We start from the raw sequence: 27,310 nt of genomic DNA on the forward strand, positions 1-27,310 counted from the left end.
CTGCAGCAGTAGGGTTGGGGGGGTCGGTGTGCAGCAGATGGTCCCCAATACCGTTGTGGAAGTGGTGTGACGACTGACCAATGGGGAGCCAGCAGGATGAGGGTACCCGGTGGAGCCGCAAGTCCGAGGGTCTCCGGTGGAGCTGAAGGTGAGAGGAGCAAAGACGGAGCCGACAGGCCGAAATGGAGCCAAGAAGTCGAAGGCCAGAGTCGCACACATGCACTCTCGCATGGACGCTGCAGGTAGATGCACAACCTGCCGCTCTATGTGACAGGGACTCCCCAGAGACAGTGCAGGGCTGTAGACATCCAGCAGCGGTGGGTCTGGTGGACTGGCTGAGCTTCGTGGTGCAGCAACACATGGCAGAAAAATGGTAAGAACAGCACAATCCATGTAGAGCGATGAAATGGGGAACTCACATTTTCACTCTTTAGTGCCGTCCAAACACAGCGATGATGAAGGTACCGGATGGGAGACAATATTTCTTTAGTTTATTAGCCAGTCCTCATTTTCCGTAGTTACGACTCCCTCGTCCGCTGATGTCGTGGGCTCAGACCCCTGGTCAGACTCATGATGGGGCTCCACTTCCGGGGCTAGGGTCAGCTCTGTCCTCTTCTCCTCTGGCTCTGGCTGACGCGTCGTGGCGTATGGTAGCTCAACGTCTGCGGGGGGCACACACGAATTCTCTGCGGTCGAGGGTTGTAATCCGGGCTCTGGGTATGGCTGTGTACTGGATCGGAATATGACACTCTCCAGAGGTCGATAGGGTGGTGAAAGGTTGCCCCGATCCAAAACAATGTCTTCAGGGTCTCATCGTCGAGGGGCCTAGAGACGGCAAGACAACAAAAGTATTTAACAAACGGAAAAAAAAGATGGTTCTCCTGAGCCAGGACGATAAATCTCACTCTATAATCCATTTTCTTTGTCCGGTATTCTGTAACGCCTAATCTCAACTAGATGTACCGCATTGCGGTACAAAATATGACCGCCGCTCAGGCCTGCACTGGCTTTCCACAAAAATAAATGACGTGGAGTAATTTCGTTGACGAAAAATTCAGTAAGGTGACGAAAAAAAAAAAACCTTTGACAATCCCTATATGACCGCTTTCGCTAGCTACGCTAGCGGCGGTCATAATAAAGATGAGGAATATAGCACACAAGGTTTATTAGAATAATCCAAACAGCAAACATGCAAAACAGCGTTCAGACACAAACAATACCAAACAAGGAATGCAGGTGAGGGAACAACTTAAGAAGGATCACAAAAGAGGATAATTAAGCACATACAGCTGACACATATGAACTAAAGCTAACAGATTGGTGGGAATCTGATCAAAGAAGACACATGACAAATGAAAATCAACTGAAAGTCCATGGAAACCAAACTAAACAGAACAGAATGGTGACATAAATAGACTTGATAATCAAAACAATATGTGGAATTAATGAATGCATTATGTATAATTTCCTATTATCCAATTTAAAATTAATAATCTTGAAGTAGCTGCTCACCTATGTCCAAGAAGACTCTGTCATCAGAACAAAGCTCCTGGTTTATGCACTGGATAATCAATTACATATTTCAGTGTTTATTGCAATGACTACATTTTACTCAGTAGATATGTAGCTTATGTTTTTAATTGCATTTACTTCTGAGACTTTAATTCTACATGATAACAGGTGTTGTGTCGAATTTCGACTGCCTGCCAGAATTCTACTGCCCTCCACTAAATGAATTTTAATGATTGTGATAATTTTCCCTTTCACTTTTCTTTATTTGAATACATTTTTATGTAGTTATTGCATTTGGTGGTCACAAGTTAATTCGCTGATCTTTTATGTCGGATACGACTGACTAATATTGAATAGCCTAAATCTTGTATTCGATTCCTAAAGGTTTTGCATCTACAGCACACATTACAGACATTGATGCACAAACATAGATATGATCCACATGTCTAAAGTATATTGAAAGAATCTGTTTTATAAACTCATTGATTTCACTTAACAACTTTAAATATAATGTACAATAAACTATAGAAAATTTTATTTACATCTCTCAACAGAAAGGTTTTCTTTATTCCCTTAAATCCTTTTTAATCCTTTAATTATAATAAAAAGCCCCCTCCCCCTCCACTCCCAATGTTCAAGACGGTTACAGTCTTGTTGAGGGGGCTTGAAAATATTTTTCTCTGCAAAAGGCTGGCCCAGCAGAAAAAGTTTGGGAACCACTGATCTAGCCTAAAGCAAGACAGGTTTGTGCAGGTTTGTGAGGTTTGTAAAGTGTCGATAAATCAAGTGTGTCATCAACTGCATTTTCAACTTATTACATGTCTAAAGTACACTCAATCAGTTTTCTGACAGACAGATAGATACAACATAAGCCCCTTTCACACAGAGATTCCGGAAAATACACGGATAAAGTGACCTGGGATTTGACCCGGGTTCATTTGATTTTGGTTCATTCACACTGCCAGTGATTTTCCGGAATCAGAGAGCGCGTTCACACACAACCCGTGTATGTCCCGGAAAGACACGTGACATCGATCTGACTTGTAACGTCTCAGCAGCGTCTTCAGTTTGCTTATGAGCTGCGATTTCTCTCTCGAGAAACCACGCTTGTGCATTTATTTCTCTGATTCGATCATAAAATTGCGCATTTCGTACCGTTTCACAGTTGCCGAACGATCCCGGCTTCAGCGTCATCACTACTACGACACGGCATTATTACGGCTTTTGTTCACACAGTGCGCGTCCCGGGACTGAACACGGCAATGTTACTAGGTCCCCAACCCGGCATCGATCCCGGCATTAAACCCGGGTCGTGTTTGCGTTCACACAGAAGGCGTTCCGGCAATTTGCCGGCAATTTCCCGGGTTCAATGCGCTGTGTGAAAAGGGGCTATATAGAAAGATCCAATGTTCATTGTCAGTAAATCTACAATCTTTTTTTGGTGAACTGTTCCTTTAAGGACGCCTACTAATCCCCCAAAGGATACTCCCTCTGTCCTTTGACAATCAGTTTTATGTATCTTTGTTCCTAACATTTTTAAAGGGATACTCCACCGTTTTTTCATATTAAACTATGTTATTCCCTTAACTAAGACGAGTTGATACATACCTCTCTCGTCTCAGTGCATGCACTAAATCGCTCTGGCGCGCGGCGAAACTTTGTTAGCACTTAGCTTAGCCCAGTTCATTCAATATGGGCCAAGCAGAGAAGCTACCAAACACCGCCACGTTTTCCCTATTTAAGTACAGTTACTCGCGTAGTGTAACTCGACCTGACAGTGACACAAAACAAAAAGTTGCGCTTTTCTAAGCGTGTAAAATGGATAACTATATTGTATGGCGGAATACCACAGCAAGTGCTTGGAAGCACTTCGACTTCGGCGCAGTAATATCTTCACTCGTGAAAAATCCTCTCACCGGCCCCGCTCCCTCTAGTGAAGATATTACTGCGCCGAAGTCGAAGTGCTTTCAAGCACTTGCTATGGTATTCCACTTGCAGAAGACCAGTCCCCGAAGGTGAGTAAAAGTATAGGAATTGTTTTTGACCAATAAAATGTAATCAAAATCTCTCTCAGTCTTCACAAATTTACATGCTTAATGTTGTAGTATTTGACACAAGCCTGTGCAAAACCATTATGTGGTAAGTAATACATTTGTAATTTAATAGAAGTGATGGAAGAAAATCAACTCAGCTTCTTTCAGGAGCTTCTTCCATCGGCTGAGCGTATGGCTTTGCTCTACCATCTCTCCTATCTCTGTTTGGCTAAGTTCCCCAAGTTGGAGAGGGTTCTCAGAGAGTGTGCTCTTGAAACCCAGAATCTCTTTGCCTCCTCTGAGGCTCTTCTGCAGAAGGTAAAGTCAATGTTCTTCTGACTTTTCTCTTATTGAAGTCAAACTAAAGAGGCAGATTAAAATAAGACAATACTATCAACAATAAGTCAATAATCGAGGATAGATTTGTATTGAATTTGAAAACAGGTACAAAATAAGAAGAATTTCAAGGGATAGCATTGAAATGCATTGAAATTAATAGAAATGTTGTGAGTGTAGCTTGTAATAATGCATTTGATTTTTCTGCATGAGTTACTCATTATTGTGCTTTCTTGCACACAGCAAATGAGGTCTTTTTTGTTTAAAACATTAATGTCTGAAATGTACATATTTCACTGTAATTAATAACTTAATTTTCATTTTATGCACCATTGGAGAAGAACATTTCATTTCAAGGTCACACAGGCTTTCATGAGTTTTATCTTATCTCTTATCTTTTTTCATGCTCTTTTGGGATAAGAGAAAAATATACCTTTTGGACATTTTAGATAATTTCTCTCATTTTCAGTAGGTCCAGTAGTAGCTATCAGCAGCAGAAAAACAATGTCCATTGAATTTAATACAGGTCTGATATGCAAAATAAAGTTATTTTTATCTAACTCTGTTAGTCTTTCTGTCTTCTGGTGGAGATAAGGGGAATGATAGTTATAAAATATTTATGATAAATGTTTGACATTACACATTATTACAGATTCCCTCATCCACCTGCATATTTTGGTTTGAAATCAGCAAAATTCATCAAAAGGAGATGACCTTGCTGGACGATTAATTTTGAACATAGAATAGCTTAATTATCTATAATGGAACTTAATTATCTAATATAAAATTATTTATTTAAGTTGGCTCAAAAATCTAAGGGGGCACATGCAAGGACATAACATGTAAACATCTTGCTGTCTTTTAGTGTGTGGACACAAGTAACCAAATGGTTTCCACACTGTTCCCTCGACTGAAACTCGCTGTTGAAAATAATGAAAACATTCAGACTACAAGTTCTTTGGAAAAAGCAAGAGAATGGATCGCAGAAATTGTTAACAGAGTGGAAGAGATGGTGGACAGGTAAAATTTTAGGAAATGTTTCAAAGTGTTACACATCAAAAGCATTATGATATATGAACCTACAGAACAAAGTTTACTGTGATTGAACTGAAGGTTTATCTGAAATCTGTCATTATCAGATATGAGAAACACAACCGCAGTGTGGCTTCCTGCACCAGTGATGTGATTCTTGAAAAGGCTGAGGCTGAAAACAAATTTGCACAAACTACCAAGGAGACAGAGGCTCTAGAGAAGGTGGTGAGAGATCTCCAGATGGAACTGAGGAAAACCTTAGAGGAAATCGGACAAATTGAGTCAAAGATAAACTGGTGTCAGGCCAGATTTGCTTGTAGAAGAATGTTTGGTTTGAGTTTCCTGGCTGTCATTGTGCCATTTGTTGGACACATTCTTAAATCCATTTTTGAAGCTAAACCTGCACAAAACCAGGCTCTCGCTAATGAAAAAGCTCAACTCATTGCTCAGAAGTCAAACCTGAAAAGCCAGGAGCACAATATCCAAGTCAGGTTGACTGATGTTCAGCTGAAGTTGGCAAACAAGAAGACGGAAAAGGGTGAGATTCTTTCAAGATCTCTGTGTGCCAATGGTCAAAAACCTCAGAGTGATCTCTCATAATCAATGTCTGCTTCATATTGTTTTTCAAGGTTCAATACCCGAAACTGTCCATCTGAGCGATGTCCAAAAGTACCTTTATCAAATCCAACAAACTCTGCTTAAGCAAAATATGTTCTGGAATTCAGTGCTAGTATTTCTGGAATCTCTCAAAAGCGAGACCTTTTCTAATGAACACTTCTGAAGGAAATTGTTCTGATGCATATTGATTTAGCGCAAGAGGTAACTTACACTGAGCAAACGTTCAGTTGCAGATTATGACAGTTAATTTCATTGTATTTTCTATGTTGTGATTCATTTTGTATCTCAAATCTTTCAGAATTGGAAGGTCTTTGGTGAATCCTGTCTGACGGCAAAGAGGGCCTTTAGCTTGGAGAATAAGGATGCGTATAAGTTCCTGGAGTTCAACCCATCCTTATTGTCACCAGAGGAATGGAAAAGGCGGTATGACATTGTCATAGCAGATCTTACCAAGACAGGTACTGCCATCTGTGCACATTAGCCAATGATGTCTGCCATTACTTTACAGTACATAGAAGTACATTCAACATACACATTTATAGTGTTTTATAAAGCTGAATTCAAATTGTCGCTGGCTAGCGCTGTGGTTGCTAGTGGGCGTTCCCACTAGTTTCCTTGTAAAGTTTATGATTGACATTCACATATGACATTCCATGTTGGAATTCACATCTTTTTTGTTTTTAATCAATTTTCTTTCCACTAAACATTTTGAAAGTGGAAATATTATATAAATGGAATCAGCAAATGCATAATATAAAAGACAAGCAACCTGAAAAGAAAAACTAGAGAACAAGTGCAACAAGCCCAGCGGAAGTACTCATGATGAGGAGGCCATTAGGCATCCTCTGAAAGGTTCTGAGAGAGGAAAAGGCCCATTGTTTCTTCGTCTCATGCCTGAGAGAAAGAGAATGGTGGACAACGAGGGAAGCAGCCGTTTCTAGAGAAAGCGGTTAATGAACGCAGCGAGGCGAGACTCGTGCCCGTCAAGTGGCGTGCTCAAAGGTGCGGCATTTTGAAACAAACGCTGGTGAAAATATGCTAATATTTAAGAGATATAACTCTGTTATACTCACCTGATAGTTGCAGGGGAGGAGCGTCATTCTCAGCTGCAGAGTCAGCGGAGAGCACAGAAAATAATAGTAATTTATTTTACTTTTACTTGTTCCACTGCTGGGCTTCTTCTGAATTGAATAAAAGGCTTCAATAAATCTGAGAAAAAGGAATTTTCCCCAAAGCGTCCAGCGAGCACTACGAGTAAATGTTTCGAAAGGGAACTTGTACGTTTTTTTAATGGTACAAAGACCTTATTTATGTCAAAAGATCTAAGAAAATGTCATGAACCCCTTTAAGCTCCATGTGACTGCTGCTCCAGTTTTTCTTTAATGTTCATGCCTTCGAAAGCATTGTCAGTAAGTAATTATGGTAAAATGTGTAAATTGAGAATATTTTCTTTATTTCCTATGCTATATTAGTAATAATTAAGTGTTGTTTTATACATCAATTGCTCAACTGGTAACTCTGCTCTGTTAGCCTTTATATTGTGTGTATGTATTCTGTTTACTAAAAGCACTTTATTTGTGTATTGTTTTTGATAGTTTCACTCTCCTTATTGGAGTAAACATCAGGAGTTTTGAAAACTACACCCTGGCTCCATTCTTTATTTAAAGGGAGTTTGGCTTGCTGCTGATATTGTTCACACATATGGAAACACACAAGGAGACCAGTATAATCTACTTTCCCTCTAGCCATGGTTGAAGAGGAAGAGGAAGAAAAAAAACATGCCATTTCGTGTTTCTTAACAACCTCAACAAATAACTTGAACAATTTGAACAATAGCTCCATTTACCTTTCTCTGATTGAGAGGTATACAAAAAAGAACAGCGCAAGTTTAGAAACCCTTCTTACCTATCTTATCAACAAAAAGGTTAGCAAACAGTCTGACTTAGGCCAACCACTTAGCTCCTTTCTAAAAACATAATAAAAAAAACAAGCTCTATAGACCTATTTACTCTCTTGTGTTTTTTTTTTTTTTACTTTAACATAGACAGTGATTAAGTTACCATTCTTTTCCCGAAAAACTTGACTACTTAGTCACTATAAGAGTCCAGAAATGATTTTAAATTATATGAATCTTTGTGTTCGTGCTGAAAATGATAACCACATTTCAGGTTATCAGATAGTCTAGACTTACAGTTCGGCCCTCAGGTTTGAATTTTCTTCTCAATATGTTTCTCAGCTTCTCGGGGGTGTTCAAACGTGTACCTGATTGCCATTTTGGCTGGATAGAACAGACTAGTTGATCTCGCAGCTTGGCCTTCACTGGATTAAATGTGGTGTGAAGTTTGCCAACCTCTGGACTCACATTGTGCACAGGGGATCGTTTTGTAGTAGAAACGGCTTTTATTTCTAGACAGCTGCAGGATTTTTTCCTTCTCCACATAGTAATGAAAACTAGCAATTCATACAAAAATCCATACATTTTTCATGCATTTTCTTGTGTTGTTTGGCCATGAGATCTTGAGACTGTTCTAGTGCTGCCACCCTGTCCATTGTGTCACTCAGCGCTTTCCCCATCTCCGTGACTGCGCTTTGTGTAAGACGGCCAGTTCGGGAAAGATTTCTTCTCACAGCGCACGCAGGTCTTCTTTCATCTCTTCTCGATTCTTTCGCATCTCCAAATGCAGGTTTTCAATTTGCGACCTAATGTCTTTAATCACAGCTTCTCTCTGTGTGTGTGTGTGTGTGTGTGTGTGTGTGTGTGTGTGTGTGTGTGTGTGTGTGTGTGTGTGTTGTTCCGTTCTGAGTGGACTCAGTGACATAGGCGAATCGTCGTCTTGCATGTTCGTCCATTTTTCGTTCACCGCTTTCTGTCTTCATATTATGCTGGATCGTCTATGTGACTTTTTTGCACAAGCTCGGTTCCATTTCAAAAGGTCCATAGCTACAATCTTTTTGACACAAATGATACAGTTTTACTCGAATGACTGGTCTATTGAGCAATAATCGCTTATTTATTCGAGGAGTTCCCTTCTCTGATGCTCACTTCAGGCGGGCGGAAGCGGAAGTCCTTATTTTGTACTTTTAATAAACTCTAATCGATTGCATTTGTTTCTGGATCCGGTTGTTATTTTGGAGTGACACACCACAACTATTTGAGGCTGTTCACACTGGATACATCAAATGAAACTTTATAAAATGGAACATTTGTTTTTCTGAACGAGTGTAGGAGCCATTTTCATGCAATTATATATTTGTCCATTGGGTGGCTCTCTGACATTGTATATTAAGGACATCTGGATAATGAGACAAGAAGTGTGTATTGGTAATTGGGAAGCACACAGTTTTTGACCATGCAGGAACGTACAGGATCGTGCTAATGCATGATTCATCATGCTGACCGTGCTTATTGGATTATTATGTGTTGGACTGAGCTTAATAATGTTTGAACATGATTCATTGGTAAAGAGTGACATTCAAGGAACAATATGGACAATGGACAATGTGTGTGCTGTATCTTCAAGGTATGGACTTCACTTTTTTGTATGCTGTGAACTTGAAAGAATGAGACACCACAGGAAGATAACTGGAAGCAATGTTTATCCAATGGACCACAATAAAGAAAGACACTGTTTGCATCTTACATCTGTGTTTATGGAGTTTGTTCGTGTCAAATACTTGCTCACTCCTTTAACCAATCCCAGCAGCTTAGTGGAAAGCTGTGACAGAGTGCATGATGATGTAGTATTAAACCGTTCATTGCTACAGTATGCATTGCCCCTTTTTCTTTGATGTGTTCATGACCTATTTGATCTTTATCTTATATTCTTCATCCACTTCCAGTTATTAATACAAAACATTGTTTTACACTCATTATACTGTTTTTTTTTTTTTTTACCTTATTATTTTAATGTATTCTTGTAATTGTAAACACACTAGTTTGTAGCCCAAATAGTTTTACCATACGGCACTTTGTTATTCTTCTAGTTATTTACACATTGTGGTGACTCGCACATTCACAGAAAATAGCTAACTTCAGCGTTTCCCTTGTTCTTGTTTCCTGTCATCACTTTGCCTGTGTGTGTCCATGGCCATACACAAGGTTTTAGAAATGCTGGTCCAAAAACTGAGCTTGCTATAGTTTGCCTGAAAAAATAGCTTTCGCTGATCATCTACATAAGTGCATTTTAAGATGGAGGGCAAAATTTGGATAGAACCATGTCATTGGGCCGTATCATAAATGATCTGACAAGCAATAAGACATTATATAAATATCCACAATTTATACACTCACGTTCTCTTGCTCATGCTTTGGTGTTGTCCGTGTTATGCTATTAGTTGTGAGTCTTGGTTTCTCATGCTTTCATTTATTGAATTATTATTATACTCTAATATGCATTTGGATGATCAACCTCTGTATTACAACCCCAATGAAAATAAATGTCATTATTAGAAATGAAAATCATTTGAAATGAAAAGGTTTTATTAAAACAGCATCAGAAATAACAAATGTTTTATTCAAAGCAGTAAGCCTGAAACATTGTAGGTATGTACAGTACTCTGTTTATACTGTAAAGACTTTTTAAGTTTGTACATTACGGAGCAATGGGAGCTGGTGCTTCGGGATTGAAGGGGTCAGGACTTATTTTATCCAGATCCTCTATGACATTTTCATACTCGGTTTTCCATTGCTCTGGTGTCAGTGCAGATGGGCTGGTCTCCAGGAACTTATACGCATCTTTAGTCTGCATGCTAAAGATGCTCTTTGCATTCAGACAGGTTTCACCGAAGACCTTCCAATGCTGAAAGATTTGAGGTACAAAATCAATCAAAGAAAAAAGAATATAATCAAGGTGAAAACAATTTCTGTAATCCTGCAACTGAACATTTTCTCAATGTCTAAGTTACCTCTTGTGCTGTAGTAATAGAGTCCAGAAAGATCTGCTTCAATTCAATCTCCTCGATGAAGTGTTCATTAGCAAAAGTTTCGTCTTTGAGAGCCTCCAGCATTACACCCACTGATTCCCAGAACTTCTGAAGCTGAATCAGAATGTTTTGGATTTGGGAAAGGCATTTTTGGACGTCATTCAGATGAACAGGGTCGGGTATTGAACCTTTAGAAATAATATGAAGCAGATATTAATTATGAGAGATCACCCTGAGGCTTCTGGTGTAAATCAGGGAATGTGTTGAGCATGATTGATCTTTTAAGTGAAAGAATCTGGTCCATCTTTAGAGGAATCCTGTAGAAGAATCTTCACTAGAAGAAAAGTGCAGAATGCCACTCCAAATGAGAATTATTGGACGGGACCAGTTTCTTGGGGCAGAAATCAAAGGAAGAAAGAAGCAAATAGTGGAAATATCCATAGAAGTCACAAAATTATGGAAGAATAAATAGAATTTTCCATTTCAATTCATTCTTACATAATTTTGTGGCTTCAAAAGTCTAATGAAACTGGTATTGTCCAATAATTTGCATTTGGAGTGGCATTCTGCCCTTGTCTTGTAATGAAGATTCTTCTAAAGGCACACTTCCTCTTCTTCTGATTGCTGAAATCTCACTAGATTATTGGTCCAGATAGCCTTGTTCTTCTGGGAGGTAGTTTCACTTATCTTGTGTAACATTATATATTGCTACTGAAACAAATTTCATGTATCAAGATGAGTTGTTTGCTCATATAGCGCTCTCTCTCTCTCTTTCTGATAAATTCCAGAAAGTTCTTAAAAGTCCTGTAAGTTCTCTTACGAGAGGTTCTCTCGTATTGCGTAAGCTAGCTTACGCTGCGGGAAAGTCTCCTTTCTCGAGATACTGAAGCCAAAAATTATCCTTAATTTTTTAAATCTTGTCAACGCAGTGCGGCAGCCTGCAGACCTAGGGCAGGCGAATCGCGTGCCCATTGGCTGCTCTGCGGCAACTGCAGCAGCCTATGGCTGAGCCTTGCGCGTGACGTCACGTCCAATGAGCGCGCTTGGCGCGCTTAATGCGTCACAGCCCGTCATTAGGGGTGTGGCTTAGCGTATATAAGCAAGGTACAGAGGCTGCTTCGCTGATTTCTGTCTCTTCAGCGAAGCTCTTCGCATCGCTGATCTCCGAGGAAGCCGCCGTCGAATCAAGCGACCAGCACGCCGAGGATTTCAGCCTGAGGACGCCGGCCGCTCGCCGCCTTCAGCCTTCCCTGCCTGCTGCGCCATCCGGCATATATATCCTTTTCTTGCTCTGTGTTGTGTGTTTTGTGTGTCCGCCGCGACACACTTGCATCTAAAAGAGCGCGAGGCGTTGTTGCAAATGCCTCGCTCATCCTGTGGCTCGTGCAGAGCCGCGCTCAGCGACGGAGACCGCCACGTGGTGTGCGCTCTCTGCCTGGGCTTCTATGACAGCTGAGCGCTCGCCGGAGCCCCTCCCGCGAGCCTCGCTATTTCCTTCTCCCCACCTCCCGACGCGCAGCGGCCGGCTTCGCCCGCACTGCCGTCGCCTCAGGGGATGAAGCAGACAGCGCTGTTTTCTTAGACAGCTGCTTTCTCCCCTCTGTCAAGCCGCGCAAACGGCGCCGCTCACAAGAGATGTCAGAAACGGACGGTCTCGGGCTATAGCTTCCTTTACGTTACAAGAAAGCTACCCCCCGGACGACGCACGCCCCTCCCTGCGCTCTCCCCCTCTGTTCGAGCCGCGCAAACGCGCCGCTCACAAGGGATGTCAGGAGTAGACGGTCACGGGCTGGCTTCCTTTACGTTATAAGAAAGCTACCCCGCGTCTCGGTCGCGTGCGTCACTCTCCGGCCACCTCCGTTTCTCACACATTTCTCAGTCCCCTCCTAAGCTCAGGCGACTAGAAATGTCAATATTGCAGTAAACGAGCCTGTTTTAATACACGCACGCCTGCAAACATACGATGTCATAGCACATGATGACATCTTCCCGCTCTCTCTCCCTTGTTCGAGCCGCGCAACTGCGCCGTTATCAAGGGACATCAGAGCGGACGTCACGAGCACCGGCGAAAAGAGGAAGAGAGAGTGTTTTCGTCCTCGTATATTCTCAGTCCCCTCCAAGTTCAGGCGGCTGGAAATACTATACTGCAGTAACGAGCCTGTTTTATTACACGCGCGCGTCTGCAAACAAACGCCGAAACGAAACATCGCTCGGTCATATGCTCGCACTAACTAAAAGTTTATGTGTGCTCCTGTGGCTCAGTGGCAGAGCATTGGACTTCCACACGGGAGTCTCTTGTTCGAATCCTGCTCTGGCGGCAGATAAATATATATATATTTTTTTTTCTGCTGGCTTCTCCGAGCTCGCGGCCAGCTTTCTCACATACAGAAAGCGAACCCGTATCTCGCAGGATGGTGCTTGAGTATTTATGAGCGTCTAAACTTATGAGCCATCAAAGCTTCTCGCTCTATCAGTTTCCTATAACACCGATGGTGTTATACGTGTAGAAAATGTGCCCACTCCCACGTGCTCACTGCTACACACAAACACGGTCTCCCCGGTAACGTCCACAGAGCGCACTCTCTTAAAGCGGTCACACGCCGCTTGAGTACTAAGTGTAGGAAATGTGCCCACAACTCTGTGCTCACACCTACCCGTTGCTCGCTCTGCCACTCAGTTACCCCGGGTTGCAGATCCTCTAAAGCTCACTAACATTCCAGCTCTAGCCGAAGATAAGTGTAGAAAATGTGCCCACTCTCATGTGCTCACTGCTTCACACAAACACGGTCCCCATGGTAACGCGCTCAGAGCGCTCTCTCTCTTAAAGCGGACACGCGCCGTTCGAGTATTAAGTGTAGTAAATGTGCCCACAACTCTGTGCTCACACATACCCGCTGCTCGCTCTGCCATTCAGTTACCTCGGGTTACAGACCCTCTAAAGCCCCGAAACACTCCGGCTCCGGCCGAGGGTGTCATAAGTGTAGAAATGTGCCCACTCCCATGTGCTCACTGCTTCGCACAAACACGGTCCCCATGGTTACGCGCTCAGAGCGCTCTCTCATAGGCGGACACTCACCGCTCGAGTATTAAGTGTAGTAAATGTGCCCACAACTCTGTGCTCACACCTACCCGCTGCTCGAGTTGCAACGGCTCAGGCCGAGGGGATATTAAGTATAGAAAATGTGCCCACTCCCATGTGTTCACTGCTTCACACAACATGGTTCCCATGGTAATGCGCTCAGAGCGCTCTCTCATAAAGCGGAAACACGCCGCTCGAGTATTAAGTGTAGTAAATGTGCCCACAACTCTGTGCTCACACCTACTTGCTGCTCGCTCTGCCATACGGTTACCCCGGGTTACAGACCCTCTAAAGCTTCCAAAACACTGGCCGTGTTATAAGTGTAAACCCTGCGCCCGCTCACGAGCACGCGCACTCACTTTCAGACACTATATCCCCTCTCGCGCCAGGGGTGTTTGACAGCAAAACGCGCTCCATCCTTCAGGACCGAGCTACTGAACGCTGTACAGCCGGCCAATACTGTTTATCAGCCCCCGTGTTTGAGCACCGGCGGCGCGCGCGCCGCCCCATCCTCTCTGATACAGGTTCTCCATCCCGCACAGCGCGGCGATCTGAACCCAGAGACCATTCGACCCCTAGCTATGCGTGCAAAAGCATGGGAAGCTATTCAGGGCGCGTCAGAATGGGTGTTGAACACTACAAAACACGGCTATTCGCCTCAATTCGCTCGTCGCCCCCCGCGCTTCTAGCGCAGACGGAGACGAAAGTGGGTTTAGAAGCAGCGCACCTGCTTCGAGCAGAAATAGCGAAGCTGCTGCGCAAAGGGGCCATAGAACAGGTTCATCCTTCCTTGAGCGAGTCAGGCTTTTACAGCCGTTACTTCCTCGTTCCCAAGAAGGACGGAGCATTAAGACCTATTTTAGATCTGAGACATCTGAACACGGCTCTCATGAGACGGCCGTTCAAGATGATTACAACCAGACAGATCCTTGCGCAGATCCGCCCAGGAGACTGGTTTATCTCTCTCGATCTGAAAGACGCGTATTTCCAGATCCAGATAACCCCCCGTCACAGGCCATTCTTGAGATTCGCCTTCGACGGTCGAGCTTATCAATACACAATCCTGCCGTTCGGCCTGTCTTTAGCACACCGTACATTTACGAAATGCATGGACACGGCTCTCGCGCCCCTGAAAAGTCAGGGAATGCGAATTCTGAACTATCTGGACGACTGGCTTGTTCTAGCGCAGTCAGAGACAGAACTTGTGTCTCACAGAACAGTGCTTCTCAGCCATCTGGAAGGTCTGGGTCTAGCGGTCAATTGGACCAAGAGCTCGCTCTCGCCCCGTCAGTCAATTTCCTTTCTCGGAATAGAACTGGACTCGGTGGCGATGACGGCCAGATTGTCGGAGCAGTGCGCGCGCCGCATCCGGCGCCTCGCCGCATCCTTCAAAGAAGGCAATCGGGTTCCTCTGAAAGCATTTCAGCGCATCCTGGGGCATATGGCCTCAGCTGCAGCAGTGCGCATGCGCCCGCTTCAACGCTGGCTAAGAGCGCGCGTATCCCATCGAGCCTGGGCGACCGGTGGCTCGCTAATCAGAGTGACTCAGGGCTGTGTCTCAGCCCTGCAGCCCTGGCTAGCAGCTGAATGGTATCACACTGGAGTGATTATGGGAGTGATTTCACACCGGAAAGTTGTCTCAACAGACGCGTCCAACCTAGGTTGGGGAGCGCTCTTCGAAGGCAGACCGGTCTATGGCCGCTGGTCAGACCAGGAGAATCTCCTACACATAAACTGTCTAGAGATGCTCGCGGTCGAGAAAGCGCTCATGCACTTCCTCCTATTCCTCCATGGTCACCATGTTCTAGTCCGCACGGACAACACATCAGTAGTGGCCTATGTGAACCACCAGGGCGGTGTCAGATCAAAAAAAAAAAAAAAAAAAAAGCTCTGCGCCCTGACGGAACGCCTCCTCGTATGGGCTCAGCACTCTCGGCGCTCTCTGAGAGCATCGCATGTGCCTGGCCATCTGAACGAGGGCCCCGACAGACTGTCCAGGGACAACGTTCCCCTGGGGAGTGGTCTCTACACCTCCAAACAGTCCAGTCGCTGTGGCGCCGCTTTGGCAGAGCGAAAGTCGACCTCTTTGCGTCAAAAGACAACGCACACTGCCCAGTATTCTTTTCAAGAGCGAGGACGCGCTGGCCCAGACGTGGCCCAGCGGCCCGCTATATGCTTTTCCCCCGGTCTCTCTGCTGCCTCAGGTCATCGAGAGAGCCAGGAAAGCGCGCCACACAGTGCTCCTCATAGCCCCGTTCTGGGAGAACCAAGCTTGGTTCCCGGAACTCATACAATTGGCAGATTCAGCCCCTTGGCCGATCCCGGTGCGGAGAGACCTTCTCTCTCAAGCCCGCGGCTCGATTTGGCATCCCCACCCAGAGCGCTGGTCTCTGCATGCGTGGAGCCTCAACAATTACATGCTGATTTACCAGAAGGGGTGATGAACACGATCATACAATCTAGAGCTCCCTCCACGAGGCGGCTCTACACGTCTAAATGGTCGGTGTTTAACAAATGGTGCACTGCCAGAGGGCTCGATCCACAGACATGTGGGGTCTCGCAAGTATTGTGCTTCCTTCAAGAGCTACTGGACGCGGGCAGGTCCCCCTCCACGCTCAAAGTCTATGTCGCGGCCATTTCAGCGCTCTCTGTCTCAGAGCCGGGCCGCGCATTAGGAAGGAACGAGTTTGTCATCCGCTTCCTTAGAGGAGCGAGAAGGATGAACCCCCCGCGACCCCCTTCGGTTCCTATGTGGGATCTTTCACTGGTCTTAGACGCCCTGAAAGCACATCCCTTTGAACCCCTGGAAACTGTGGATATGAAATACCTCACGCTCAAAACCGTTTTTCTGATAGCACTGTCTTCAGTAAAACGTGTGGGAGACCTTCACGCGTTATCCACTAACGCTGCGTGCCTCGAGTTCGGACCCAATGACTCTAAAGTTATTCTCAGACCGAGGCATGGGTATGTCCCCAAAATTTTGGGCACTCCCTTCAGAGCGCAGGTCATTTCCCTTTCAGCCCTGCCGAATGCTGGCTGCGAGGCAGATAGTAATCTCCTCTGCCCAGTCAGGGCGCTGAGAAGCTATATTTCACGCTCCGCCGCCTTCAGGCGTTCAGAGCAGCTCTTTGTTTCGTTTGGTGGGCGCACCAAGGGTCTCGCCGCCTCGAAACACACCCTATCCAGATGGATAGTTGACGCTATCGCAGCTGCTTACGCATCTAAAAACCTGCAGTGCCCTTTGGGCATTCGGGCGCACTCCACCAGAGGCATGGCCTCATCGTGGGCGTGGTCCAGTGGGATTCCCATTCATGACATTTGTGCAGCGGCAGGCTGGGCCTCCCCTTCCACATTTGTTAGGTTTTACAACCTGGAAGTTCCCGCTTTGCAGGCCAAAGTGTTATCAGTCTAAGTCTCGCGTAGCCAGCCCACTGTCTGTGCGCGGGCTATGTTGCTGATTTAGCTCTACTGGTTGAGCTGCACTATGTGGAAAGTGTCAGTTGGACCGGCTGTGCCGCTCCCTGCCCCATATTATGTGCTTGTGTACTGTGGTATCTTGGCCGCCCAGCTCCGCTTCTCGTTCCCTGGGCTCCCCATGGGATTCATTCAGGATGCTGGGCGCGCGCACGGCGTTGACAAGGGTGTTCCCGCAGCGTAAGCTAGCTTACGCAATACGAGAGAACCTCTCGTAAGAGAACGTACTCGGTTACTGACGTAACCTCTGTTCTCTCTAGAGAGGGAACGAGTATTGCGTAACCCGCCGTGCTCTCGCCACGAGCTCATTTCGCTTCATGCGACAGAAACCAGCGAAGCAGCCTCTGTACCTTGCTTATATACGCTAAGCCACACCCCTAATGACGGGCTGTGACGCATTAAGCGCGCCAAGCGCGCTCATTGGACGTGACGTCACGCGCAAGGCTCAGCCATAGGCTGCTGCAGTTGCCGCAGAGCAGCCAATGGGCACGCGATTCGCCTGCCCTAGGTCTGCAGGCTGCCGCACTGCGTTGACAAGATTTAAAAAATTAAGGATAATTTTTGGCTTCAGTATCTCGAGAAAGGAGACTTTCCCGCAGCGTAAGCTAGCTTACGCAATACTCGTTCCCTCTCTAGAGAGAACAGAGGTTACGTCAGTAACCGAGTACGTTTTAGGAAGTGCTACTTACTTATAAACAGTTACATTTGTTACATTGTTTGAAAGCTAAATTTAATCGATTTATAATTCAGGAAATCTTCATTTGAAAAATAGTCAAAGAACTAGAACCCTAGCCTGCATACACTCCACAGCAAACAAAGACCAAATATGTGACCTTTACAGACTGTCATGAGTTATTGAATAATATGTTAACATGAATAGTGTGTGAAGTGCTTAAAATTACTATATATATTAAAAACAAGGTAACTCATGAATTGAAGTTTAATGACATTTGATAATTAATAATCTGATAATTTAATGATTAACAGATCATTTAAATATTAACAAGCATATTATCACTACTTTTTTATAGCTATTTGAATATATATGAACTAATGATCTGTTAAGCATTATATAATGTTTTTAATAATTTATCAATGAAGCTTTTAATCATTGTAAACCAGTCATTTGTAGATTTTTTAAAAAGTGCTTGATCATGCTGATTGAAAGTTTAATAAAATATCAGCATTTCGATTTACATTAAAAACATATCTGTTAATCATTATGTAATGTTGATTAAGTTAATTAAACATTAACAGGCACATTATCTCATATGTCTAGCTATGTGCAAATATATTAACTAATGATCTATAAAACATTATGCAATGATTGTTAATGATTGATTAATGAAAGTTATTATAAAGTGTCACCAAGAAACTTACCATTTTCTATTTTCATGCTTGCCAACTTCAGCTGCATATCCGTCATCCTGACATGGATGCTCCACTCCTTGCTCATTAGACTTGACTTCTCAATGGAGAGTTGGGTCAATTGGCTGGACAGAACCTGGGTTTTCGCAGCTGTTTCAGGGCCAGTTTTAGCATCATAAATTGATTTAACAATGGGTCCAACAAATGGTACAAGGGCAGACAAGATACCCAGACCATTACTTTTGCTAGAAGACTCTTTGACATGATTATACAGCTCTTGGTTTTTCTCTGAAATCTTTGCCTCAATTTGTCCAATTTTCTCATTGTTGTTCTTCAGTTGATCATCGAGATCTCTCACCGCCTTCTCCTGGGCCTCTATCTCCTTAGTAGTTTGTGCTTTTTTTCTCTCTGTCTCAGACTTTTCAAGAATTACATCACTGGTGCAGGAAGCCACACTGTGGTTGTGTTTCTCATATCTGGCGATAACAGATTTCAGATTAATCGTGAGCTAAAGCACAGTAAAAATTCTTGATATACACTGATATACACTTGATTTACATGCTGACATTCTGTTTCATCCAGAGGACTTTTGGCAGTGGCCGTATTGAAAATGTTCCAGATATGGAAAATTGAACAAATCTTACTAAACTTTCTTATGCTAAAACATTTTACCTGTCTACCATCTGTCCCACTTTGTCAACAATTTCAGTGATCCATACTCTGGCTTTTTCCAGGGACTTAATAGCCACAATGCTTTTATCCTTTTCAACGGCAACCTTCAGCGCCGGCAGAAGTGTGGAAACTAGTTTTTTACTTGTGGCCGCACACTGAAAGACAACAGAAATACTTACATTGTTTATCCACGTTTCATATTTTACATAGGAAACATCTAGTAAAAATCAATCAATCAATGAAATATAGTGTCTCGTGACCAGTTCAAAGATCAGGCTGCAATCTTATTGAAATAAGTTTCAGTAGTTCGAAACAGCTCACCAAAGCCAACATTCCAGAGAAGTTTGTGGCGGCTAGTAAACTCCTTCGAACTGTCATTAGTCCATGATGATTACGTAATAGTTGGGTTTGCTCTAGGGGTCTGCTTCTCATTCATTCCTTCACTCAATCAGAGTGAAGTGATCTATATGGTATAACATTTTCAAATAAACTTGAGTAGAATGAATTCCCAACGCTATCTCACAATCAATTCGTACGAATTCGTATGAGTGAGTACGAGGTGGCTAATTCGTACGAATTCGTACAACCTCATTTGTACAACCTAATTTGTTCAACCTCATTTGTACAAATTCATGCAATTTGTCTAAACCCTAGTGATGGGTAGGTTTAGGGGCGGGGTCATGGGTAGGTCATTCGTGCGAATTCATACAAATTTGGCAACTCGTAAAATATGTACGATTTAGTAAAAATTGTACGAATTTGTACGAGTTAGGTTGTATGAATTCGGACAAATCAGCCACCTCGTAAAATATGTACGAATTGCCGTGAGATCAGGTTGTGATTGCAGATTTCTGTGATCAGAAGCTTCCTTAAACATTTGTATTATGTGATTGTTGTGTAATTGAGAGATAGAATGTATTACATATTTAAATATTCATCTAAACACTGCAGATTTTAAAATTATTTAATGACTGCCATCTCTCTCGTTGAGGAGAATGGTGGACAGATCTTGGCAATATTTAAAATAATGCACTCATCTCTTGGACTGACGGTAGTACACTCTTAAAGATAACGGTTCTTTATTGGCACTTAAATCCATAAAACTTTTCTTTGCACAAAAGGTTCTATTGGTAACAGGTTATTTGGATTTGTATAATATTCTTCACATGGCTCTTTTAAGAACTCTTCACTGAAAGTTTCTTTGGTTAACCAAAAATGGTTCTTCTATGGCATTTCTGTGAAAACATACTTTTGGAGTCCTTAAGAGTGTTATTGGATGCGGTGTGCAATAAAAGAAATGGATAAAGAACATTGGCTTTACCTTCAGCAGAAGAGCCTCAGAAGACCCAAAGAGAAGCTGAGTTTCAACAGCACGCTCTCGGAGAACCCTCTCCAACTTGGGGAAATGAAAGCTTTAGCATAAGTTCTGCCGGGAAGACTCAATTACTATGTCACCTATTGCCTTCACTTCTATCCAATCATATTCGTTGGCTCATTGTATAAAAGCTCGGTACTTACACATGTTTGAGTTCGCAGATACTGAAGCGACGATTACCCCCATCCTCCCCACCACTACCAGGATGGTCCTGTCCATACCTCCCGGGGGGGTCGGCTGCGCCCCTGCCTTCGTCTTCAGGCAGGAATTGCAGATCCGATACCCTCGGATTATGCACTACGGCAAATGACTTTGTATATTATCAGCTTGCTGAGTTGTCAATAAATGTATGGTTTATTGAAATAATTCTCCCGAGTCTTTCTGGTAGAACTTAGCCAAACAGAGATAAGAGAGATGGTAGAGCAGAGCTGTCCGCTGAGCAGATGGAAGAAGCTCCTTGATAAACTCAGGGCTACTTGCGACCTCAATTTCTGTAGAATTACAAATGTGAAAGTTACAACTTGATGGTTTTGCGCAGACGTGTGTCAATTATTAACAACATCATGTGAGATGTTTACATTTTATCGGTAAAAAACAGTTCAGAAGTTATTACCCACCTTGGCTCTCTGACATTTTTTGTCTGTAAAGGAAGTACCTGGAAAACACTGAAAAAACAACAACACTATCATGAGATAAGAATCAACAATAAATGAGATAGGTCAGTAAAAGTTACCTGTAAGATGAATGAATCTCTAAGCAATGCAGGTGACTGTGTCAGCATGGGGAATTTATACTCTATGACGTCACGTCCAATGAGCGCGCTTGGCGCGCTTAATGCGTCACAGCCCGTCATTAGGGGTGTGGCTTAGCGTATATAAGCAGGGCTCAGAGGCTGCTTCACTGATTTCTGTCTCTTCAGCGAAGCTCTTCGCATCGCATCTCTGAGGAAGCCGCCGTCGAAGCAAGCGACCAGCAAGCAACCGGCCGCTTTCGCCGCCTTCAGCCTTCCCTGCCTGCTGTGCTATCCGGCATATATCCTTTTTTATCCGCTCTGTGTTTGTGTGTTTGTGTGCTCGCCCCGCGACACACTTGCATCTAAAAGAGTGCGAGGCGTTGTTTCAAATGCCTCGCTCATCCTGTGGCTCATGCAGAGCCGCGCTCAGCGACGGAGACCGCCACGTGGTGTGCGCTCTCTGCCTGGGCTTCGACCACGCAGCCCGCGCTCTCTCCGAACAGTGTGAGGAGTTACCGATGTCGACCCTACGGGCTCGACTCGCTAAATTTGAAGAACCTCCACCTTCTCCGGCCACGTCTTCTGGGCCACGTAAGAAGAAACGTCGCTCTCAAAGGCCGCCTGAACTAGACGCTACAGCTGAGTGCTCGCCGGAACCTCTCCCGCGAGCCTCGCTCTCTCCTTCTCCCCCGCCTTTCACCGACGCGCAGCGGCCGGCTTCTGCCCGCACTGCCGTCGTCCTGGGAGATGATGCAGATGACGCCACTGACAGCTGCTCTCTGCTTGCGTCTGACAGCGAGGAGTGGTCGGGCTCTCACCGCTCCGCCCCCTTGACTTTGGAGTCTGCCAGATCCCGCGCCAGTGTCAACGCGGAGGTTCTCCGCCTCCTCACTCAAGCGGTCGAGAGAATGGGACTGGATTGGTCCCCACCTAAGGAGCCGGCGCCCAATCGTCTCGACGGGTGCTTTTTACCTAGCCGCCGCCCTGCGCCTGCCTCTAGGTCAGCACCCTTCCTGCCTGAGCTCCACGCTGAGCTCTCAAAGTCCTGGAATGCGCCATTCTCCGCCAGACTCCGCTCGCCAGTTTCCTCGGCTCTCTCCCAAGTGGACGGGGCCGCCGAAAACGGCTACAATGGTATCCCCGCCGTTGAGGAAGCTGTGGCAACGCACCTTTGCCCGCCGTCTGCTAGATGGCGCTCAGAGTCTGCCCTGCCGTCCAAAGCCTGCAGGACTACTTCAGCTCTCGCCGGCCGCGCTTTCGCCGCCTCCAGCCAGGCTGCTTCCGCCCTGCACTCGATGGCTATACTCCAGATCCTTCAAGCCGACCTCCTCCGTGAGCTGGACGAGAAGGGCTCGGATCAATCAGCTTTAACGGATCTGCGCAGCGCTACGGACCTTGCGCTCCATGCTACCAAGACTGCTGCACAAGCCATCGGCAGATCTATGGCCGCGCTCACCGTCATCGACAGGCATCTTTGGCTGACGCTCGCGGATATGAGTGAGTCAGAGCGCGCTGTATTTCTCAATGCCCCACTCTCGCCCACCGGCCTCTTCGGCCCTGCGGTCAGCGGGATAGTGGATCGCTTTTCCGAAGTGCAGAAGGCGTCGCAGGCTATGAACCTCTTCCTGCCCCGCCGCTCGAGCTCAGCCACAGGCCGCTCTCAAACTCAGCCTCCTGTGCGCAGCTCTACACAGCGCTCTTCCCGGCCTCCCAACACTTCGCAGCGACGCCAGGGCGGCCGCCCTAGGTCGCGCTCGACCAGCCGTCACAGACCGCCGCCCTCCCGGGGCCCGCGGCCCAAGATTGCGTTGAAGTCTGAGCCCGCGAAGTCCTCCTAGCATCTACAAGGAGGAAGAGATGGTTGAGTCCCGCTACGGCCGGACCGCCATCAAAGCGCCCAGCTCTGTCAGTCCCCTCTATTCAGGCTACTGCAGCAGCTTACACCGCAGCCAACGAGCCAGTAATAACACTCGCTCGCCTGCACACAAACGCCGTTTTTACGGCGACCCAGATAAATCTCAAAAAGAGTATAAGTGCTTTAAGTGTAGAAAATGTGCCCACACCCATGTGCTCACTGCTTCACACAAGTACGGTCCCCATGGTAACGCGCTTTTTTAAATGAGAGGAAGTCGTAATCGGTTACCTAATGTAACCTCTGTTCTCTCTAGAAGAGGGAACGAGTATTGCGTAAGTTGCTTACGCTACGGGTAAAGTCATCTTTTCTCGAGATATGAAGCCAAAAAATTATCCTTAATTTTTATAATCTTGTCAACGCAGTGCAGCAGCACGCACACCTAGAGCAGGCTATCTACCGTGCTCATTGGCTGCCCTGCGGCAACTGCAGCAGCCTACCACTGAGCCTGGCGTGACGTCACGCCAGGCTCCCTCACGTTGGTGCCCTCACGCGTCACAGCCCGCCAGAAGGGGCGTGGTTTAGCGTATATAAGGAAGGGCTCGGAGGCTGCTCCCCTGGTTTTCATCGACTGAAGCGAAATGAGCTCGTGGTTACGCAATATTAGTTCCCTCTTCTAGAGAGAACAGAGGTTACATTAGGTAACCGATTACGTCCTCTTACGAGAGGTTCTCTCGTATTGCGTAAGTTGCTTACGCTACGGGAACCCCCTTGTCAACGCCGTGCGCGCCCAGCATCCACTGTATGAGTCCCAGGGAAAGCCCGGGGAACACGATGAGTGGGAAACAGGCGGCCAACAGAGTGGCTAGCGCATGTACATAAGCACACAGTAGGGAGTGCAGAGCGGCCCAGCCGGTCTGTACTGAACTGACACAACCCTTAGAGTGCAGCTCAACCAGGAGAGCTAAATCGAGTAGAAGTAGCCCGCGCACGAAAAATTGTGGGCAGGGCATACACGCGACTTAGACTGATAAAAGTTTAGCCTGCAGGGCGGGAACTTCCAGGTTGTAAAACCTAACAAATGTAGAGGGGGAGGCCCAGCCCGCCGCCGTACAAATGTCATGAATAGAAATTCCGCTGGACCGAGCCCACGATGAGGCTATGCCTCTAGTGGAGTGAGCTCTGATGCCCAAAGGGCACTGCAGGTTTTTAGACGCGTACGCAGCCGTAATAGCGTCCACTATCCATCTGGACAGACTGTGTTTCGAGGCGGCGAGACCCTTGGTGCGCCCACCAAATGAAATGAAAAGCTGCTCCGAGCGCCTGACAGCGGCGGAGCGCGTGATGTAATTTCTCAGTGCTCTGACAGGGCAGAGGAGGTTATTATCGACCTCGCTGCCGGATGCCGGCAAGACTGAGAGAGAAATGACCTGCACTCTGAAAGGAGTGCCCATCACTTTGGGGACGTAACCATGCCTCGGTTTGAGAATGACTTTTGAGTCATTAGGTCCGAACTCAAGGCACGCGGTGTTAACTGATAACGCGTGTAAGTCACCCACACGTTTGACTATCCCAAATAGGAACCGACCATTTAGATGTGTAGAGCCGTCTCGTAGAGGGAGCTCTAGGCTGCGTGATCGTGTTCACAACCCCTTTTGGCAGGTCAACGGGTATCCGTTGAGTATCCATGCATACAGAGACTAGCGCTCTGGATGAGGATGCCAGATCGAGCCGTGGGCTTGAGAGAGGAGGTCTCTTCTCACCGGTATCGGCCATGGGGCTGAGTCTGCCAGCCGCATTAACTCCGGGAACCACGTTTGGTTCTCCCAGTGCGGGGCTATGAGGAGCACCGAGTGGCGCGTTTCCCTGATTCTCCCGATGACCTGTGGTAACAGTGAGACTGGGGGGAAAGCGTACAGCGGGTCGCTTGGCTCCTCGCTCTTTGAAAAGAACCTTGGGCAGTGAGCGTTGTCTTTTGACGCAAAGAGGTCGACTTTCGCTTTGCCGAAAAGGCTCCACAGTAACTGGACTGTCTGGGGATGCAAAGACCATTCCCCCGGGGGAACATTGCCTCTGGACAGTCTGTCTGGACCATCGTTCAGGTGACCGGGCACGTGCGCGGCTCTCAGCGAGCGCAGTGAGTGCTGAGCCCAAACAAGGAGGCGTTCCGCCAGGGCGCTGAGAATTTTGGATCTGACTCCGCCCTGACGGTTCACGTAGGACACCACTGACGTATTGTCCATGCGGACTAGTACATGGTTATCCTGCAGGTATGGGAGGAAGTGCTTCAGCGCATTCTCGACCGCCAGCATCTCTAGACAGTTTATGTGAAGGCGTTTCTCCCGGTCTGACCAGAGGCTATAGACCGGTCTGCCCTCGAGGAGAGCCCCCCAACCTAGGTTGGAGGCGTCTGTCGAGACAACTTTCCGGTGCGAGACAACTCCCATTGTCACTCCCGTGTGGTACCATTCGGCCGCCAGCCTGATTCACACTGATTCGCGAGCCGCCGGCAGTCCAGGCTCGGTGAGGCACTAGCGCTTTCAGCAAGCGTTGTAGCAGGCGCATGCACAGTAAACCCAGCTGGAGCACAGCTGCAGCTGAGGCCATGTGGCCCAACATTTTCTGAGACGTTCTCAGTGGAACCCGACTGCCCGTCTGGAAAGACGCGCTGCATTGACAGTCTGGCCGTCATAGCCACCGAATCCAGTTCTATTCCCAGAAAAGAAATTGACTGACGGGGCAGTAATGAGCTCTTGGTCCAGTTGACCGAGAGACCCAGGCTTTCCAGATGGCTGAGAAGCCGCGTCCATGCGCTTCGTGAATGTACGGGGTGCTAAAGACAGGCCGAACGGCAGGACGGTGTATTGATATACCTGACCATCGAAGGCGAATCTCAAGAATGGCCTGTGACGGGGTATAATCTGAATGTGAAAATATGCATCTTTCAGATCGAGAGAAATAAACCAGTCCCTCTGGCAAAATTGCGCGAGGATTTGTCTGGTTGTGATCATTTTGAATGGTCGTCTCATGAGAGCTTTGTTCAAATATCTCAGATCTTAGATAGGTCTGAGAGCTCCGTCCTTCTTGGGCACGAGGAAATAACGGCTGTATTTCTGCTTGAAGTAGGTGAGCTACTTCTGTATTCACTCTCGTCTCGTCTCGGTCCGTGCTCGAAGCGCGGGGGACGGCGAGCGAATTGTTGCGGATAGCCCTGCTTTATAGTATTCAGACACGCCCGGGATCTCTTCCCATGCTTTCGCACGCATAGCTAGGGGTCGAATGGTGTCTGGGTTCAGATCGCCGCACTGGGGATGGGGAACCTGTATCAGAGGAGATGGGGCGCTCGTGAGCGGGCACAGGGCTTACGTTCGCAACACGGCCAGTGTTTGGGAGTTTTAGAGGATCTGAACCCCGGGACAACCGTGTGACAGAGCGAGCAGTGGGTAGGTGTGGGCAAGGGATCGTGGGCACATTTTCTACGCTTAACACTCGAGCGGCGCGTGCCCGCTTTATGAGAGTGAGCTCTGTGAGAGACACCGGGGAGATCGTGCTTGTGTGTAGGGTTGAACACTGGGACGTGGGCACATTTTCTACACTCATAACACCATCGGCGTGAGCCGGATAATCAGACATTATACTCTTTTGAGATTTCTCTGCTTATGAGATTTCTCTGGGGTGCCATAAAAACGGTGTTTGGGTGCAGGCGAGTGAGTTGTACAATGCGCTCGTTGGCTGCAAAATACACATCTGCAGTCGCCTTTTTTTGAGGGGACTGACAGAGCGAAATGCTTTGAAGACTCATATGTTTAGACGCTCATAATACTCGAGCACCATCATGCGAGCGGGAGGGTGCGAGAGGCGGGTTCGCTTTCTGTATGTAAGAAAGCTGGCCGCGAGTTCGGAGGAGCAAATAGCATAATTTTATCTGCCACCCGAGCCGGGATTCGAACACGGGTCTCTGGCGCGAAAGCCTAAGATTCGCCACTGAACCACAGGGGGAAACACATAAGCTTTCGGTTAGCGCGAGCATATAAGAGAGCGTTATCATGTTTTGTGTCGGCATTTGTTTGCAGGCGTGCGTGTATTATAACAGGCTCGTTTACTGCAATATTGATTTTTCCAGCCGCCTGAACTTAAGAGGGGACTGAGAAATGTGTGAGAATTGGAGGTTGGTCCGGCCTCGGCGGGACTAAAAACACTCTTTCTCTTCCTTTCGCCGGTGAGTGAGGCACGCGGGGTGCTGAACATCGCTCGTGACCGTCCGCTCTGACATCCCTTGTGAGCGGCGCAGTTTGCGTGGCTC

At 46.3% G+C, this 27,310-nt stretch overlaps 2 protein-coding genes across 2 annotated transcripts; one reads left to right on the forward strand and one right to left on the reverse strand.

Moving 5' to 3' along the window:
* Positions 1 to 539: 539 nt before the first annotated feature.
* Positions 540 to 6,012, forward strand: LOC311283310 (uncharacterized protein; the record flags this gene model as incomplete). The annotated part of the gene is made up of 6 exons (XM_084397663.1): positions 540 to 717; positions 3,365 to 3,527; positions 3,714 to 3,863; positions 5,021 to 5,451; positions 5,543 to 5,643; positions 5,830 to 6,012. 6 exons carry the CDS (start codon positions 540 to 542, stop codon positions 6,010 to 6,012), a joined length of 1,206 nt encoding a protein of 401 aa, XP_084253789.1.
* A 3,984-nt stretch (positions 6,013 to 9,996) lies between these two features.
* On the reverse strand, positions 9,997 to 25,319 carry LOC311283311 (uncharacterized protein; the record flags this gene model as incomplete). The annotated part of the gene is made up of 8 exons (XM_084397664.1): positions 9,997 to 10,330; positions 10,437 to 10,642; positions 18,388 to 18,851; positions 19,048 to 19,202; positions 20,369 to 20,459; positions 21,078 to 21,087; positions 24,771 to 24,890; positions 25,217 to 25,319. The coding sequence occupies 8 exons, from the start codon at positions 25,317 to 25,319 to the stop codon at positions 10,124 to 10,126; spliced, it is 1,356 nt and encodes a 451-aa protein (XP_084253790.1). The 3' UTR covers positions 9,997 to 10,123.
* Positions 25,320 to 27,310: the final 1,991 nt, after the last annotated feature.

Source organism: Rutilus rutilus, assembly GCF_951802725.1.
Source record: "Rutilus rutilus genome assembly, chromosome: 23".
Taxonomy (NCBI): domain Eukaryota; kingdom Metazoa; phylum Chordata; class Actinopteri; order Cypriniformes; family Leuciscidae; genus Rutilus; species Rutilus rutilus.